Here is a 16,998-nt window from a genome sequence, read left to right on the forward strand (position 1 = left end):
GGGGGCCGCCCCCGTCCTCCCCCAGGGGACCCCCTCGCGGGCCTGAAAGCCAGGAGCTGCCTGCGGGGGTAGCTTTGCCCGCCTTCGCCAATAGCTTAGTCGTTTCCTGGAGACAGGCGGGCTGGAGTAGACCCTCCCCGCGAGGCTGTGAGAAGCCCGGCTCCCTTGCCCAGAGGACCCCTGACCACTGGCAGTTCCAAATCCTCATCCCACTCAGCAAACAAACCACAAACGCCGCAGATCCCCAGATCCTCCCTGAGTCCCGCTGCCTTCTCTCACCTCCTCTCAGGCTGCGGCCTAGCCCGGCGCCGCCGCTCGCTGGCTTAAGATCCTTCCCAGCCCTGCTCTCCCCCCACTAGGCCTCTGCACCTGCTGTTCCCTCCCTGGGTCCTCCCGGTCTCCCTCACCTGGCCTCCGCCTCCTGCTGGCTTCGGTGGACTCCTCAAATGATCTCTGCGAGGATTACACACCAGTGACGGTCACACCCGCCTACACTCTAGAATGACCCGAGGGGCTTTGGAAAAACCCTCGTGTCCAGCCCGCCCCTTACCACCTGATTCCAAACTGCTGGGCTGGGGCCTATATCCCTGAGGTTTTCACCGCCCCCCCCCCAGGTTATTCAAATATGCAGCCAGGATTGAGAACCTCCCATTCTCACGTTCCAGAGGCAGCCTGTGCCACGAGGGGGAGGAGCTGATCTGTTTTGCTCAGTGTCAAAACTCCACACCTAGCCTTACACCATGCATCTATTAGGCGCTGATGAAACCATTGCTTCACGGATGAACACGAGGTCTTCCCTTGGCCCGCCAGGCTTTGCATCACCTCACCAGTCCCCCCTCCAAGCCAGAGTACCCTGAAAGGGCTGTGCTTTCTAGCGGCCTCCCCCTGGAGGTCCTCCAGTCCTCCAGGGTTCCCCTGAAATAACCCCTCCTCGGGAAAGCTGTCCCTGATCCCCAACTGACCTCAATTTCCTTGCACCTCGCTCCTGCAGTCCGCCAGCCCCCCAGAGCTTTCCCACAATGCTGCTCATCACCTGGAGTCAGCTGTGGCTCTCCTTCCCTGAGGAGGACATAAGCCTCTGCTGTCTTTTCTGTACCAACCCCAGTGCCTAACACAGAGCTTGGCACACACAGTGGCGCTCAGTAGATTAAATTGGTTGATTGAGTGATTTCAGACCCAGACATTTTTTTACCTACTCAGGAGACTTTGGCCTGGGCCCAGACCACTCTAAAAGGCTCTAATTGGGGGTTCCTGGGTGGCTCAGATGGTTGGATGTCTGCCTTCAGCTCAGGTTCATGATCTCTAGGTCCTGGGATGGAGCCCCATGTTGGGCTCCCAGCCAGGAGTCTGCTTCTCCCCTTCCCTCTGCCCCTCCCCCCTGCTCATGCTCTTGCTCTCTCTCTCTCGCTAGTGAACAAATAAAATCTTTAAAAATAAACAAAAAAAGAAATAAAAGGCTCTAAATGTAAGGGCCTAGTGAGTTTGGGATCTGGCAATGAACCCTTTGCAGGAACTGTGTGACCTCTAGGGGGCGTAGGGACGACGTCGTCTGAAACCGCGAAGACTCAGGAATGGCTCTCCAAGACGGGTGAGCAGGGAATGAACCTGCACGGAGGGCAAGACCTATACACACAGCAGTGCTTGCTTCCACCTCTCTCCAGAATGGCAAACTGAGTTGAATCGTGTCCCCCTAAAAGATGTGGAAGGCTTAAGCCCTGGTACCTGTGAATGTAGCCTTGTTAGGAAATAGGATGTTTGCAGATATAAGCAAGTTAAGACGAGGTCATCCTGGGTCAGGATGGACCCTAATCCAAGGTCTGGTGTCTGTATAACGGTGACATTTGGACAGAGATACACAGAGAGAAGATGGCTGTGTGAAGACAAAGCCACGAGGGGGCTAGCAGCTCCTGGAGAGGCCAGTGGTTGCTTGTGGATGGCTGGGTGGGGAAGGCAGAACCAGGCTCAAAAAAAAGTAGTGGCAAACTAAGAAGACATCTGTTTCTGAAACTGGGCACAAGGCAAGTGCTCCGGACCTAGAGAAACCTGCCTGTGGCAGCAGGAGGGTCCTGGAAAGGGTTGAGAATAGGGTTGCCAGATAAAATGCAAGATGCCCAGTTAAATTTGAATTTCAGATAGGCAATGAATAATCTTTAAGTTTTGCGTGGGACATATTTACACTGAAAAATTATCTGAAAGTCAGAATTAAATTGCGCATCCTGTATTTTCATTCACTTGATCTGGCAACTCAAGTCAGGAAGGAAAAAGGCACATTAGAAAGCTGAAGGGAACAGACATCCAGGACAGCAAGTTCCCAGCATCGGGAAGTGATGTCCGGGCAAGGCCACATCAATCCACTGAGTTGGTGGGGGGTGGGGGGTGGGGACCTGGTCCTGCCTGTCCTGAGGGTCTGGGCCATCTCCAGGTGCTGGGCCTGGGGAAGCTGTGAATCCCTTCCCCACACCTGGACTCCCAGAGAGAGGGCAGAAATCTGGGGGTCTGGGCCACTCAACCTGGCGTCACCTTGATGCTCTAGGGCTTTGCAGGACTTGTGCCATCAGGTGGATCTGAAACCAAGGTTGAGGGGGAGGACTTGGGTGTGAGACCCAGGGGAGTCAGGGTCGCAGACATGGAGGAAGATGGCAGTGGATCCCCATTACAGTGACCAGAGCAAGCTGAGACCCCTGGGGGGCCCTTGCTGGGAAAGGGAATATGGCTGGAGCAAAGACAAAGTTTCTGAATGTCACAGCCCTGTGGGTGACCTGGTGGTGTTAGGGGGGCTTCTGGGATCCACAGCTCCTCTCCTAGGGAGAGCTGGCCAAAAAGAGAGTCTGTGGGGTGACCCCCCTGCTGTGCCCTGCACCTGGAGGGCAGTACCAGCCACCCAGGCCCTGGAGACAACTGTCTGTCCCCCAGGAGCCCTGGAACCAGGTCTCACCTCTTCTACCCTCCCTCCCCCAGCCACAGAAATTCATCATCAAGTCAGGCAAGAAAAGCAAACTGTTTATTTACACCTTGGTCTGTACATTAGAGTTCCTGAAGGAGTCTGCCTCTGAGAGCCTGCTCCTTTTTGGCTAGAAGCAGGTAGGAGGCAGAGCGCTTGAGGCCCTGGGACACAGCTTTGGGCCTCATCCCTTCCTCCCCCCCCTAGGGCCTGGAGGTGGAGGGCTCACCCCAGCCCCAAAGTTAAGCCTGCTTCCAGATGGAGGCTCCTGGGGGAAGACTCAAACGGAATCCCACGGAGTCAAAGCCATCTAACCAACCAACCAACCAACCCTTGGCCAGGAGGCCACATGCACAGCTTATCCCATCTGGCCCCCGGGGGGATCCAGCCAAGACAGCAGGAAGAGCTGGGACAAAGGGAGCCAAGGCGAGTCCTCAACAACGCTGGTCCCAGGGCAGGCCAGTCAGCAGTCCGGGAGTTAATGGCACTCGGGTCTGAGCACCTTGGGCGGAGGAGGAAGAGCTCCGCAGTTGTTAACGATGGGCGGGCCGGGGGGAGCAGCAAGCAGCCTCTTCTTTCTTCCCACCTGGAGTCCAAAGCCATTCGAGACACCGGATGGTGGTGGCCCTGAAGCAGCCCTGTGCCAAGTGCGGGGAGCCGCACTGCTCTAGGGCCTGGGGCGCTGCTGCAGACCCCGCACGGCCCCGCACGGCCCGGCCCGGGGGCCCATGGTTAGGAAGGTGCACTCTGCTTTCTAGAAATGTTGACCCCAATACAGGAAGAGGTGTGTGGGAGAAGGTGCTTGACACAAAAGTTACCCTTTTCTGGTGTGCAAGGCTTCTAAACTAGCTGCAGGCTAGATGAGGGGCTAAGTGGGACCGAGCCCTCCAAGCTTAAGACCATAATGAAAAGAGTTCTGTACAAAGTTATCAAGTCTGCGAGGCTGAGCGAGGAGCGGGAGGCAGAGCCTCTCCAAGTGGATAAATGTGCTGGGAGGCCTGGCCTGGGAGCACACCCGGCGTGGAGGAGGGCATGCTAGATGCACGCGGACACCAAGTGGGACGCTATGTACACACTTACGGGGCTCCGAGAGGACCGGGGTGAACGAGAGGATATAGAAAAGGGGCAGTGGGGGGCGTGGAGAATCCTGTACAGTGGAGACAGGGAAGAAAAAAGGCACAAGGACAATGACCCCAAACCATGCGGACAAAACACGGCCTGTGCAGCACAGCAAAGCAGAGGGGCCTGGCAGGAGGTGCAGTCCCCCCAACCCCCACCCAGGGGCCCGGCAGGAAGCCCAGTCCCCACCCCAGGCAACAGCACTCACATCCTGCACAGGGTGGCCCTGGGATCCCATTCTCAGCCACCCTCCTGCTCGGGGCAGACAGCCCTCCCTTACAGCCACAGAGACAGAGAAGGAGCCTATGAGACAGGGGTACCGACATCCTATAGCATCACACTTCACCAGGGTCTATACTTTTAGAAACCTTTCCAGAGGACAGCTGATTTTCTCATGTAGGCAGCAGAGAGTGGCAGAAGGGTCTTGGAGCTGTTCTGCTGTGTGGGTAGGGCAGGCCCAGAAGGTCCCTAAGGTCAGCGGGGGGGAAGGAAATTGCTTGTCACCTGGGGGTACATGGTCCCTCAGCAGGCCGATCTGTCTCCATCAGCCTGAAGCATCACCCTACAGGGGCTGCCCTAGTCCCAAAGGGGGAACACCAGTGAGGATGCCGACACTCAACCTAAAACCCTCTTTAGCTCTTTTTAAAAGAGTCGCTATGGATCTGCCAGCCAAACAGATCCTTTCCTCAGCATGGTGACCATCCCCAAACTTACCCTGCTTTTGGGTTTAAATCTGCTAATGCATTGAACACACATACCCAAGAGCACAAAAAGTGGGCTTAATTTCTTCCTGAGCCACCATGCCCCACTGGCCCCTGCTGGTTATTAAGTTCCTCATTGAAACAAAAACACCTACACTGTGCCCTCCTGACCACCAGGACCTGACTGGGGCAGGAACCAGACTTGCCAGCAGACTAGTGCCCGAAGCCTCCAGGACATGGAGGGGGATGCTGGTTTGGCTACTAACAGTGGAGGAGCGGGGGGTGATACTCATCCACCCAGCCTGAAAACCAGTCAGAGACAAAACCCAAAAAGCCAGTGTCCCCTCCTGCTCAGCCGTGCAAGTAAATGACTGTTTCTGGGGCTGCTTTCAGGGGGACAACCCATCCCTGACCCTTGACTCTGTTCCACTCCGGCTCCAGAATAGGCCCACTTAGGTCGGTTAACCCCCAGGCTGGTGAGAACAGCTAGATACAGCAGTTCCTGAAGACACCTGGCCTCCCATCCGGGGTGAGGGATCCACCCACTTCTCACTACCCTTCAAAGCCACTGACACCCCACCGTTAAGGTAGAACCTGGGTTACAAATCAGACGGGCAGTTCCACCCATTTCCTCTACCCCTGACTAGCAACCTTCCAGTCTCAACCTTGGGCTACACATCAGCATGACCCGGGGAGCTCTCTGAACATCTGGATGCCTGGGCTACCCCCACACTGATTAAATTGGAATCTTGGGGCCGGGCAGCCGGCAGTTCGGCCCAGTCAGCACAGTTCCCAATGCTGGTTATCCCGATGCACAGCCCAAGCTGAAAACCACTGTTTCAGGTCCAAGTGCTTTGGGAGGTTCTTGGGCTCTGTAAGAGGTTTGCAGTAAGTCAGAAATAAAGTAAAAATAAAGGAATCTCCCTCTGACAAGTCTCAAAGAATCTACCAACTCAAAAAATAATTTGTCTGACTTGACCAAAGCTCACTCACTGATTCTGCAAATTTTTTTTGCCTTCCAGTTGGATATAAGGATGGCCGAGTGCTGTGTTAAGACGTTGGGTCTGTTGCAGAACCCCCCTTCCTGTGCCCCCGAAACCCCCCTAAACCTCGGAAGAGTTACTACGAATCCCTACTTGGTAGAGTTGCCAGGTTCAGCAAAAACAAAACACAAAGCGCATCCCCCCTACCCAGGCACCCAGTTAAATTATAATCACCTGGGGAGCTCTTTAACCTTTCCAAATACCTGGGCCGCGCCCCCACACCACTGGCATCAGAACCTCTGGGGATTCGGCCCAGGTGGCAGAATTTTAAAATCTCCCCATTTTGAACGTGTCCCAAGCATTGCGTGGAACGTAACTTCTACTGGGGGTTAGCTTCCGTTTGCCGGAATGCACAGGGAGCCGGGCGTCGTGTGTCCAACCCAGCGGCTCCAGGGCCGAGGGGCAAGTGCAGAACTTTCACGCGGACAACACACAGAGGAGGGGGAAGCACTGGGGGGGCGGGGGCGGGGTCAGCCCCACCTGCCCCCAGAGTTAGGGCGCTCTGGAACCCCTGCTGGGGCCATGGGGCTGGGGCCCTGGGGCCATGTGCCTCCGTTAGGGCTTGCTTTCCTGCATGGAAGGGCAGCTAAAGACACTTTAAAAGCCAGTTAGCCTAGGTTTTAGAAGATGATTTTGGCTACAGAAAGTTGGATTTAACTTGAGACAAAGTCCATGTAACCCAGGCCTCATTTTAAAGTCGGGGGTCTTCCAGAGACCCCATGCACAGCACCAGGTCCCCTTGGGGCGGTTCAGACTCCGGCTTCCTCAGGGAGGCTGGTCCTGTGGTGCCCCCTTCACGAAGGAGGCAGCAAAACATTGTCAGCCCACCTTTTCCGTCCCTCTGCAACAAAGCAGAAACTCCCTCCCACATAGGGACTGTGTAACCCAGGCCTCTGGGACCTTCTCTGGAATTCCATACCAGTGCAGCTAAAGGGCATATAAAGTTTTATGTATAAAATGTTCACCCCTGGGGCTAGTCCCCCATGGACCTTGAGGACCTTGATCTGGCTGGCCTCTGTAGGACTCCTTCCAAAGTAAAATCCAGACCAAAGCCAAGTCATGATAGGTCCTTCTTTCCCTTCAATTCGGGACCATTCTCTACTATTAGCATATTCTCAAGAAATCCACTCCTCTTGGCCTTCTTTCTACTGCTGCTCCTCAGACCCCTGGAAGAGCCCAAGGGGACCAGCATCCTAGGGGCTTGAGAGACTCTTAGAAGACTGATCCCTTGCCCTAGTCTTCCTGGGGTAGGTGGCCCCAAAGTCCTGGATCAGACCAAGGCAGCCCCATTATCTGTAGCATGGAACAAATCCCAAACATATGCTTAAGCAGAAATCACACAAGCCAACAAAAGCAGAAGTTGAGTGGAATGGAACGAAGATCGGTCCTGGCCAATCCCTACCTTTGTGAACAGGGTACATACATACCCAAGACCCCAAGCCCCTTCTCACCCTCTCCTGCCCTCTCTTCTCTGTGCACACCCTTCCATGCCCCTCCCCAACATGCCTAAACCTTCCTTTTTATACTAGAGTTGCTGAAGACAACACGAAACTGCAGCGGGGGTGGGGGAGAGATATAAGACCATTCATATTTATCTACACGTAGTTCATACATGTTTGGACTAAAGAAATGAATGACAAGCCATATACAACTGAGACAAACTCAAAGTAAAACTCAAAGTACCATATCTACTCCCAGCTGCCTAGAACAAAAGATCACATTAAAAATCCAGAGTGTGCCTTTCCAGCACATGTCAGGAGGATGGAAGACTAAGGTTTCCCTAAAATGTCTGACCCCAACTGTGTCTCTCGCCAGCACCCCTCTCCTGGCAGAGATCGGAATGCAAGAGTGTTTTTGAACGGGGCTGGAACGCGGGGACCTTGCTATCCAGCTGAGGCAAGCCCAGAGCTCAGAATCCAAAAATCATAGGCTGAGGCCTGCTGTCCCCAGGCCACGTGGAGAACAGGAGTTGGAAAGCAGGGCCCACTCCCAGCCCACCAGTACCTGCGGGCTCCTGGAAAAATGTAGCCAGAGGGAAGGAGACGGAACAGGGATGGGAGCACGGTCCTCCCTGAAAAGCAAGTCTTTGGATGCCCGACGCCAATACGTGCTTGAGACACCCTTGGCCCCCAGCCCGTCTCCTTCCTTTTAATCCCTTCATTGTACACCCAAGTGAAGTGCTGCTTATTTTTCACGGTCTTAAAAATCAAACAGAAAGAGGTAGGTGAAGTAGGGATGGGGAAGTGTACGGGGAACTCTCAAAATGCCAAGAACCCTTAGAACGAAGGTCGTCCCACATCAGCTCCTCTGTAGGCCCGAGTCCTTTGGACACATAGAGCACAAGCATCACAGGGGGCTGCCAGCCTGGGAGGGGCTCTGGGAGGGTCCTTCCTCCTTTCAGAGCCTGAGCACCTAGGCTTCAGAGGTGGCCGAAGAGGTTGGGGAGGATGCAGCTGTTGGGCATTCCAGCTCCTAGAAAAAATCATCAATCTGCTCCCACTCCCAGAGGGAACAGCGGTGGGGTGAAAGAGCCTGTCTCACTAGCGCGTGATTTAATCCTTATCCCCAGAGGTAGAATCATTTTTATCCAGTATCTGAAACACAATCTTCCAGTTCTCATGATCACAGCAGCTCCTGATAGCAGACCCTGTCCTTCCCACCACCAGTACTGTCTGTCCTTGCACAGGGACCACAGAATGCACGGATAGTGACCGCACAGAGGTCCTCCACGGCCATGGCCCCACGTTCAGCCCTTGCTGTGTGCACGGCTTCCCCGCATACACACCGGCACACAGGACAGGGTGGCCAGAGATACATTTCCGGTGTGTGTGTGAGGCCCGGCTGGGGCCACATCCTCAGGCAGGTCTGGGGGTCTGAGGGTCCCTGAGGCCGTGCCGCAGCCAGCCCTTATCTCAGTGTTTGATCTCAAGGATGGAGGGGTTGTGGTCCAGGATGGCCAGGATAATCTTGTCCATGTACTGCCTCAGTCGGAAGTTGATCTCCTCCTGTTCCTTTAGGGCTTCCATGAGCTGGAGGGAACAGGAGAGGCAGGTCAGAGGCTCAGCAGCGACCCAGTACCCCACGACAGAGGGGCTAAGGAGACTCTGGGCAAGGCAGCCCCAAGGCCAGCCTCAGCACTCAGGGGCCAGAAACAAGCAAAAGCAGTAAGAATACACACCAAAGGTGTGGGCTCTGCAGATGCCCACGCCCCACCCCCAGGGATCAGAATTGGTCTGTGGAGTGACCCAAGCGTGAGCAATTACTTGGTACAGGCTGAGAACACTGGCCAAAGACATTTACAGTCAAGAACGACTTCCAGGGGCACCTGGGTGGCTCAGTGGTTCAGTGTCTGCCTTTGGCTCAGGCCATAATCCCCAGGTCCTGGGATGGAGTCCTGCATCGGGCTCCCCGCAGGGAGCCTGCTTCTCCCTCTGCCTGTGTCTCTGGCTCTCATAAATAAATAGATAGATAAATAGATAAATAAGTAAATAAATAAATAGATAGATAAATAAATATAAATAAATATAAATAAAATCTTAAAAAAAAAATGACATCCAAAGTCCCAGGGCCTTAAGCTGGGACTCCAGGCTACCTCTAGCTGTTTCCTCTACCTGAAATGGCCCCTTCCTCACCCCATCCCTGCCACCCCCCCAGCACAGGTCCATCCTGACGTGTCCTTTAGGATGTCCCTGAAAAGCTGGCTCTGGCCCCAGGCTTGATCCCTTTGAGACTAGGGATTAGCTCTTAGCTCTGCATCCCAAGCCCAGACTAAGGGGTTAAGGGACTTCTTAGGATTCATGTTAAAATGTAACCAGGGTATTTTGGAGGCCTGATCTTTTGTAACCACACCCTGGTGGGAAAGAAGGAATGGACTTTGGTTCTGGAGACCTGGGTCCTCTCTCCACGGGCTGGGTGACCTGTGTCCTAGTTTCCCAATCTGTGACATGGAAGTGTCCAGAAAGCCTTTGAGGTGTCGGAAGATATACTACAAGCAAGTGCTCAAGAATGCTAGTGCCTTTCCCCCTGTGGGCTGGAGGAAGGTGAGTTCCAGCCTCTCCTATACTAGGAGAGGTTGATGGAAACGTATTGGTCAACTGGCCGTTTAGCATGTTTCTGGCAGAGCTAAGACTCAGACTTCACTGTTCCCAAACCCATGCTTCTCCCTGCACAGGCAAGGAATCAGAGCCGATGTAACTCCACCTAGAGCCAGGTTCCCTCACAGCTCAGCATGCTGCAGGGAGCTACAGATGGGGACTCTCAGGAACCAGGCTCTGGTCTGCTTTTTCCACTCGGGGCAGCATGGGGCTTCTCATCACAGCACATGGGGATAGGAAGTGGCTCACAGAGGAAGGGCCAAGCTCCTGAGCAAGAACGGGTGGGCACGTTACCTCATCGCGAGAGGCTGTGTCTATTTCTGCAGCCAGAGACTGGGCTTTGGTCTGGGTGGCAAAGAGGTTCTTTGCTTCATAGAGGCTGAGGCTCAAGATCTGTCCATTCAAGTCATCATTCTGATCTCGCAGCTTATGATTCTCCTGTGGAACGGGACAAAGGCAGTGTCAGCCCCAAGAAGTGTCCAGAACCCACCAGAACCCACTTCTTGGCATTCACAGTCTCCTGACTCCCACCAGGACCCTCCCCTCAGGCGTGAGTCTTGGCTAGCTCAAGATACCCAGAAATGATGTGGCCTCTACCAGGCTCAGGGGGAAGGCCTCAGTCTCGGGAGGTCCTGGGGACCTGAGGAGGAGTTACAGGCCCACTCAGGAGCACTAGCTTTCCAGATAGGGGCAGGGCTCCTGGCCATCCCTTCCTCCTTGAGGGTGGGTGAGCCAGCAGAGGAACTCCTGAAGTCCCATGTGGGGACCCTGCCCGCTGGATGGCTCCTTTTCCAACACCAGTGCTCCATACAAGTGATGCTCTGGGGTCCCTGGGCTGGCAGGCTGGCTCTGGGCTCCTCCTGTACCTAGGTTCAGGATCCTGCTCTGGGAGAACTCTTTCCAGGGACAGTTTTGCTCCTGAGTATGGGTGGCCCCACGGTGCCCTGCCCAGACCCCATGTGCCAGCAACATGGGCTAGCTTTTGCCCAAAGTCTCCTAATTGCTCAAACCTTGGACTTTGTGTGCCCTGTCATGAATGAGAAAGAGCCGGGGTTTTAGGACTGCTGTGGGATGCTGGTGAAGCCAGCTCGGGGGTATAATCTATACAGCAGTTTCCTGCCCCCCTGGGGTCAGGCTAGGCTGAGTGGGGGCTCCACTTGCCATCACTGCCCCGCTTGGTCTCTGCCCCTCCTGATCCTGCTCCCCAGTCATGGAAGTGCTCCTGGGAACCATCTGAAATGGAACCTTGGGCTCGGGATCTGCTTCTGGGAGAACCCAACACAGCGAGACAGCGCTGTGCAGCTGGGCGGGGTGGGGTCTCATTCGCCAGCCCATCACCAAGGACAGCAGAGTGGTGCCTATTTCTTCTCATGGCCTCCAAGGAGAGCCCCTGGGGCTCGCAGCAGACGCGGCCTGGAGGCCTAGAGGCAGGCAGGCCACCTTGCCGAGCAGGGAGGTAGGGCCAAGCAGCCCCGATGGTCAGGGCGGTCGAGGGGAGCAGACAGGAGCAGACGGGACTGCGTGTGGGAGGGCGGTGCTCCAGCCCTCGGCCCCTCAGAGACCCATCCTGCAGGGCCTGAGGCTCCGAGGCCTACCTGCTTGAGCCGCTTGACCTCATGCTCCAGCTCCACCTCGCGGGCCCTGGTATTGAACTCGCCCAGGCCAGAGGACGAGCTGCGACCCCTGCCTGGCCGCTCGCAGTCCAGCTTGAACATCTGCAGGTGCTCCAGCTCCTTCCGCAAGTCCTCGATGAGCTGCATGGGAGAGAGGCGGGCTGGGGGACGGCTGGGGGAGCAGAGCTGCGGGACGAAGCCCTGGTGCCCCCACCCCCGACCCCCCAGCCCGGGGACCCACCTCCTGCGTCGCCTCCCGCTCCTTCTGGAACTCAAGGCGGTTCTGCCGCAGCTTGTCCATCACGCGCTTGTACAGATCCGTCTCATCCTTGAGCCGCAGGCTCGTGTCCTCCAGTCGGTCGGACATGCGCTGCCGCTCCTGGAGGCGGGGGCACCGGGGGCACCGAGTCAGGGAGGAGAGCTCCCAGAGAGGCTCACCCTGCCCCGGGACCCGGTGTGGGGCTAGGAATCCAGCCAGCCCCCTGGACGGGGCCTCTGAGTCACTGCTTAAGGAAGCAGCCAGGTCCCTTGTGATTCTAGAAACACGGCTAAAGAGGTGAGGCCTCTGAAGTCCTCCAGCGGTGCCAGATGAAACCTGAATCAGGTGCAGCCAAACGGAAGCTAACCTCCTTCTCTTTGGTTTATTATTGTTTTCCTCCATTATATAAGAAAATATATTCACAATAAGAAAAATTTGGAAAATCAGAAATATAGAAAGACAAATTACTATTCATATTTTATTGCTTTTTGTTCTTAAGGTAATTTTTAAGTGATTTCATTTATTTTATTTGAGAGAGAGGAAAAACTTGCAGGAGCAGAGGGAGAAGCAGACTGCCCGCTGAGCAAGGAGCTGGATGCAGGACTCGATCCCAGGACCCCAAGATCATGACCTGAGCTAAAGGCAGATGCTTAACCTACTGAGCCACCAAGGCGCCCCTAGGGCAATAATATTAGAATTCCAGAAACTAGCAACTAAGGGTCTTTGTGGACAACAAATGCTTCTCTGTGGATTCAGCTCCAGATCCAAGTCTGAGAGATGCCGCGACCTGCCGCTCACCTCATCCAGCTTCTCTGTCTGTGCCTTGAGCCGGGTCACTGTTGTTCTGAGCTCCACATTTTCCTCCTCTAGCTGCTGCACTCTGGGGGGAAGGAGAAAGACAAAAATGTCAGCAATGGAGGTGATCTTACAATAGACAGACAATCTGCAGCGATCCTCTGCTGCCTGGAGGAGGAAAGATGCCAGAAAGCAACAGAGAGCGAGAGGCCAAGAGAATATGAATAGTTGTTCCAGATGGTAACACAGCTTTGAGCTTCCTGTCATCCGAGGCAAAATGGTAAAAACAATGAATCACCATCCTTACGTTTTTGATAAAAGGAAACATTCATTTGTGAATAAGAACATGGGATTCTTTTTGCACGTATCCTAAGAGCCTCAAACAACAGAGGGGAGGTTTTCCTGCTAAATAGAGCCTCCTGTGGCTCCTGTGGCTGGGCCCTCCTATTAGAACTCACACTGGTAAACCAATGACAATATTTGCTTTCTCTCCCGGCAGCCACCTCTGACACCCACGGGGACTGGTTCTGGTGGTCATAATCTTCTGTGTTAGTGTTCACAGGATGCTGTCCTAACGGATTCCATGAGGAGACACAGCCCAGGTACCCAGGTCGCCTTAAGTGACCCGAGGAGAGGGCAGGGTAGAGGAGAGGGCTGTCAGTGGCACCAGAATAGTGTAGGGTCATTTCTCCACTGACTCCTACAGAACATTCCCTCTCCTTTGCACTTAACACTTCCTTCCTAGAGCGATGGCCTCCTGACCTCCACTGCCCTCTGGGCTCCCCAGGAACACAGGGGTAGCCGTCCTCTCTGCCAGGGAGAGGTAGCTTGCGGGTGGCCTTCCTGGCCTGTAGTGAGGGCAGTCCTGGGACTTTTTCATGGTTTTTACCTGTGCGTATTACTCTGATAGCAGCATCTCACTTGCCCTCACAGTCACTCGACGGGGCAGGAAGGGAGGGATGACAGATGGGGAAAGTAGGGCCCAGGAAATGACACAGTAGGTCCAAAGTCATGGAGCTGAAGGGTGACCAACCCAGATTCCCAGGACAATACTCCTCTCTCTGCCGGCCTCAGCTTCCAACAGCTATCCCTGCAGCCCAAAAGCCCAAAGGAAACCAGGCCCTGCTTTTCCATTGACCTTGGTCCCGGGGACCCAGGATCCACACACCCAAGTGTTCAGGGTTAGGGAGAATCTGACAGCAGGGGGAGCCCCGAGCCTGGACATTAGACCCACTGTTCTTCCACCTGTTCTCTCGTTGATAGACAGGAGTATTATTTCCAGGTGTACCTAGTATGAGCAATGCTACTACGATGATTCTGTTATATACTTCCTGGCAAACGTGTTCAGCTGCTCAGGGATCAAGAGGAGAACTGTTAGAACGGAGGGCTTTTCTCCGGGCTCAGCATTCCATCTATACAATGGGGACCGTGCCTGTCCCATAGGCCTGGACTAGGAGTGGAGGGTGCAGCCGCGGGCAGAGGGCTCTGCGGGGAGGCCGTCCCTGGCAGGGGCCCACCTGGTGTTGAGCAGCTCGATCTCCGTGCTCTTCTCTCTCTCCAGCTTGCTATAGGCTTCACGGTGTCGTCGTGCCTCCTCCTCCAGGGCCTGCTCAGCCATGGTCTCCTGATCTTTCACCATCTCCTCCAGCTCATGCACCCTGAGGAGAGGGGTGCGCATGCCAGTCCAGGGCCAGCTCTCATGGATGGTGTCTTCCTGCCCTAATCCTGGCTGCAACTACTAACCCTCAGCCCTGAGACCCTGGCTCAACAATAGCCGGGCTGTGGGAAGTTCACCAGGCCTGTGGGTCAGCAGCTTCACCAACAGATGAATTAGGGACACCCCAGCATGGAAGGAGAGGTGGATCAGGCAAGCATGCCAGGAGGACCTGGCGGTTGGTCCAGAGGGGAGCAGGGCTCCACCGAGAAGGTGGCATTCCCAGGCCAGGCACAGGGAAGGATGGCAAGCCCTGCCATGGCTGCATGAAGCAGTCCTCAGGCCTCGGCTTCTCCTTCCGCTCTCCTGCCTGGCCACCACCACTCTGACCAGTAATTCAGCTATGGGAGCCTTGATTCCAGAAACAGGCAAGTCCTTGGATAGTGACCCAGAGTGTGCCAGACCCAGGAAAGGGCCAGGTCCTTCTAGCAGCCTAGCTGGCATATCAGTCTAGGGCACATTTCAAGGTAATAGTCCCTCCAGGAGGCTGACTTTCTAGGGTGCATAACAGAACCCATCCTTGGGCCCTATAACGTTGAGGACCAGACCCTGGGTGGGGATCAGTTTACTGAGTTTCATGCCAACCCGTGAGGACCTCTACACTCTACATACACTACCTCACAGCAGTCGTGGTCAGTGGGCCTCTGTCAGAATGAGGGGCAGCAGTGCCTGGACCTTTTCACTAGCAGAGGTGCAAATCCCCGACTCACATCAGCCTCTCCCTCTACGAAGCTTGTCCCCAGAAGGGGGGTCAGACTATCATCATTGTCAGTCAGAGAAATAGGGGACTCCTGCCTTTAGGCTTGCCCTGGTGCTGCAGACCTGGAGGTCAAGGTCAAGCTCCAGCCCATTTCTGAGTTCCCAGAGACCAGTTCGCCCTGCCATCCTGCATGGGCAGGGCCAAGTAGCAAGGGGCTGATGCCTCCCAGCATCTAGAGAGGAGGGGCAAGACGTGTAGGTGACGACCCCCTGCTTTTCTCAGGGGTCCTTACAACAGAGACTGCCATCTGTTCCCCAGTCACAGCCAGGCTCTCCCCCAACTTCCACCCCCCCCCCGCCGAGCCAGCCCCCCCCCCCCCCCCGGCCCCAACCTGTGCACCAGCTGTGTGTTCTCCTGCTTCAGTTTGCTCTTCAGGTCTCCGTTGGTCAGGCTGTCATTCTCTAGTTCGGTCACCTTTTTTTCCAGGAAGCTCACCTGCAAGCAGGAGGCAGAGGTGGGGGTGGGGGTGAAGGGGCCTCTGAGTTCACAGGAGAGAGAAGCAGAAACTGTGGAATGGACGGCCAGGCCCTCCAAGTGTCTGTGCATGAAGGGTGGTGAGGGCAGGGGTGTGTGTGCTCACATTATAAGGGCCACCCATCCCCACTTCCTGGGACAAAGACGGTCTCCGTCTCCCAGGTCCCCAGACAGCTGCTGAAACACTCCCCACCACCCCCAGGGGCACGTACCCATCAAGCCCCACCTCTGCCCAGCCAGGACACACCTTCTCCGTGATGTCATTGTCACAAGAGTCAATGCTGTCTCGGAACAGGTCCTCGGTGCTACCATCGCTGCTACTGAAGTTGCTGCTATGCATGAGCTGCCTGAAAGGGGTTGGGGGGTGCGGTGGAGGGCTATAGAGGCCGGCCTCTGGGAACTGGGATCCAGAGCAGGCTATGCACTGACAGGGGACTAGGAACCCAGCCATGGAGGCTGTCCTCACCCAGTCAGGGGAGGAGAGTTGCCTGACCTCTGAACTCAAGAGATCATCTGGTTCAGGATGGTAGATGGGCTGCTATACCCCTCCAGAGCCCTGGCAGATATGGCCAATCCATCACAGCTCTGCCTTGCTGCTCAGTACCCCTCTTCATGCCACTGTTCTAGCCAGTAACTACCCAGTGACCAGAGCGGGCACATGAACCCCCCGACCACCTCCCTCCAGCTGTAAACCTGCCCAGTGAAGACAGACTGGCCCCACAGTGCTGGCAGGGGGTCCTCTCCAGGCCTCCCAGCAAGACTCAATCCCCTCCAGCAAACCAGCTCCTCCTGCATCTCTGGGGACCCTGGGAAGGGGCAGAGAGAAGGAGGCCCACCCAGACTCAGCAGGGCAGCTGGCTGGGTGGGTCTACAAACAGGCCAACATTGGCTGAGGGAACTCTTGCTAGAGGCAAAACCCAGCTACCATTCTCCAGAGGCTCCCACTTCCTGCTCCCTGCCAGGCAGCAGCCATGTGTCTGCCAACGGGCTGTCCTGTCCCAGTTCTGCTCCTGAGCCAGGGCCTGGGCACTTGGGCATAGACCTAGGCCAGCCTACAGGAGAAGCTGGATCCTGAGATCCAGGGTGGGATCCTTGGAAGTGAGCTGTGCAGGATATAACCTGGAGCCAAGTGACCAGCTCCAATGGGGCACCCTCGTACCCAACCTCAGTCAGCAGGAACCCCGGGAGGCACTGGTACAGCTGCTAGTCCCAGAGAGCAGGGAGCGGCCCCACAGCCATGAGATGGGCTGTGTCTCCCTGGGTGTCCCAGGTGTGCCTGCCTGAAGCTGAAACAGCCAGGGGCTTGGGCGAGGCCAACTGCTCCTGGCCCTTCTTTTTCAGAAGTAGACCTCATCTGGCTGCTCTGCCTGCACTTGTGGGATTCTTCATTCCCCCAAGGGGGTGCCTTACCGTCCGAAGGCTGTGCTAGAGATCTTCCGGTTAGGGCTAGAGAGAGAGAGAGAGAGAGAGAGAGAGAGAGTGAGA

The 16,998-nt window shown here is 55.6% G+C and overlaps 1 protein-coding gene across 4 annotated transcripts in view; it reads right to left on the reverse strand.

The window, feature by feature from the left end:
* Nucleotides 1–2,979: 2,979 nt before the first annotated feature.
* The window catches only part of RAB11FIP4 (RAB11 family interacting protein 4), a 116,237-nt gene continuing 102,218 nt past the window's right edge, over nt 2,980–16,998 (reverse strand). For all 4 annotated transcript variants that reach the window (XM_055318602.1, XM_055318612.1, XM_055318628.1 and 1 more), the window contains 9 exons: nt 16,924–16,959; nt 15,761–15,860; nt 15,371–15,474; nt 14,083–14,223; nt 12,569–12,650; nt 11,753–11,890; nt 11,494–11,652; nt 10,193–10,336; nt 2,980–8,833 (listed from right to left, as the gene is read on the reverse strand). In XM_055318602.1, coding sequence (XP_055174577.1) covers nt 8,717–8,833; nt 10,193–10,336; nt 11,494–11,652; nt 11,753–11,890; nt 12,569–12,650; nt 14,083–14,223; nt 15,371–15,474; nt 15,761–15,860; nt 16,924–16,959 — 1,021 coding nt within the window. In that variant the 3' untranslated portion in view covers nt 2,980–8,716. The remainder of the gene's footprint in view (nt 8,834–10,192; nt 10,337–11,493; nt 11,653–11,752; nt 11,891–12,568; nt 12,651–14,082; nt 14,224–15,370; nt 15,475–15,760; nt 15,861–16,923; nt 16,960–16,998) is intronic.

Source organism: Nyctereutes procyonoides, unplaced genomic scaffold (assembly GCF_905146905.1).
Source record: "Nyctereutes procyonoides isolate TBG_1078 unplaced genomic scaffold, NYPRO_anot_genome, whole genome shotgun sequence".
Taxonomy (NCBI): Eukaryota; Metazoa; Chordata; class Mammalia; order Carnivora; family Canidae; genus Nyctereutes; species Nyctereutes procyonoides.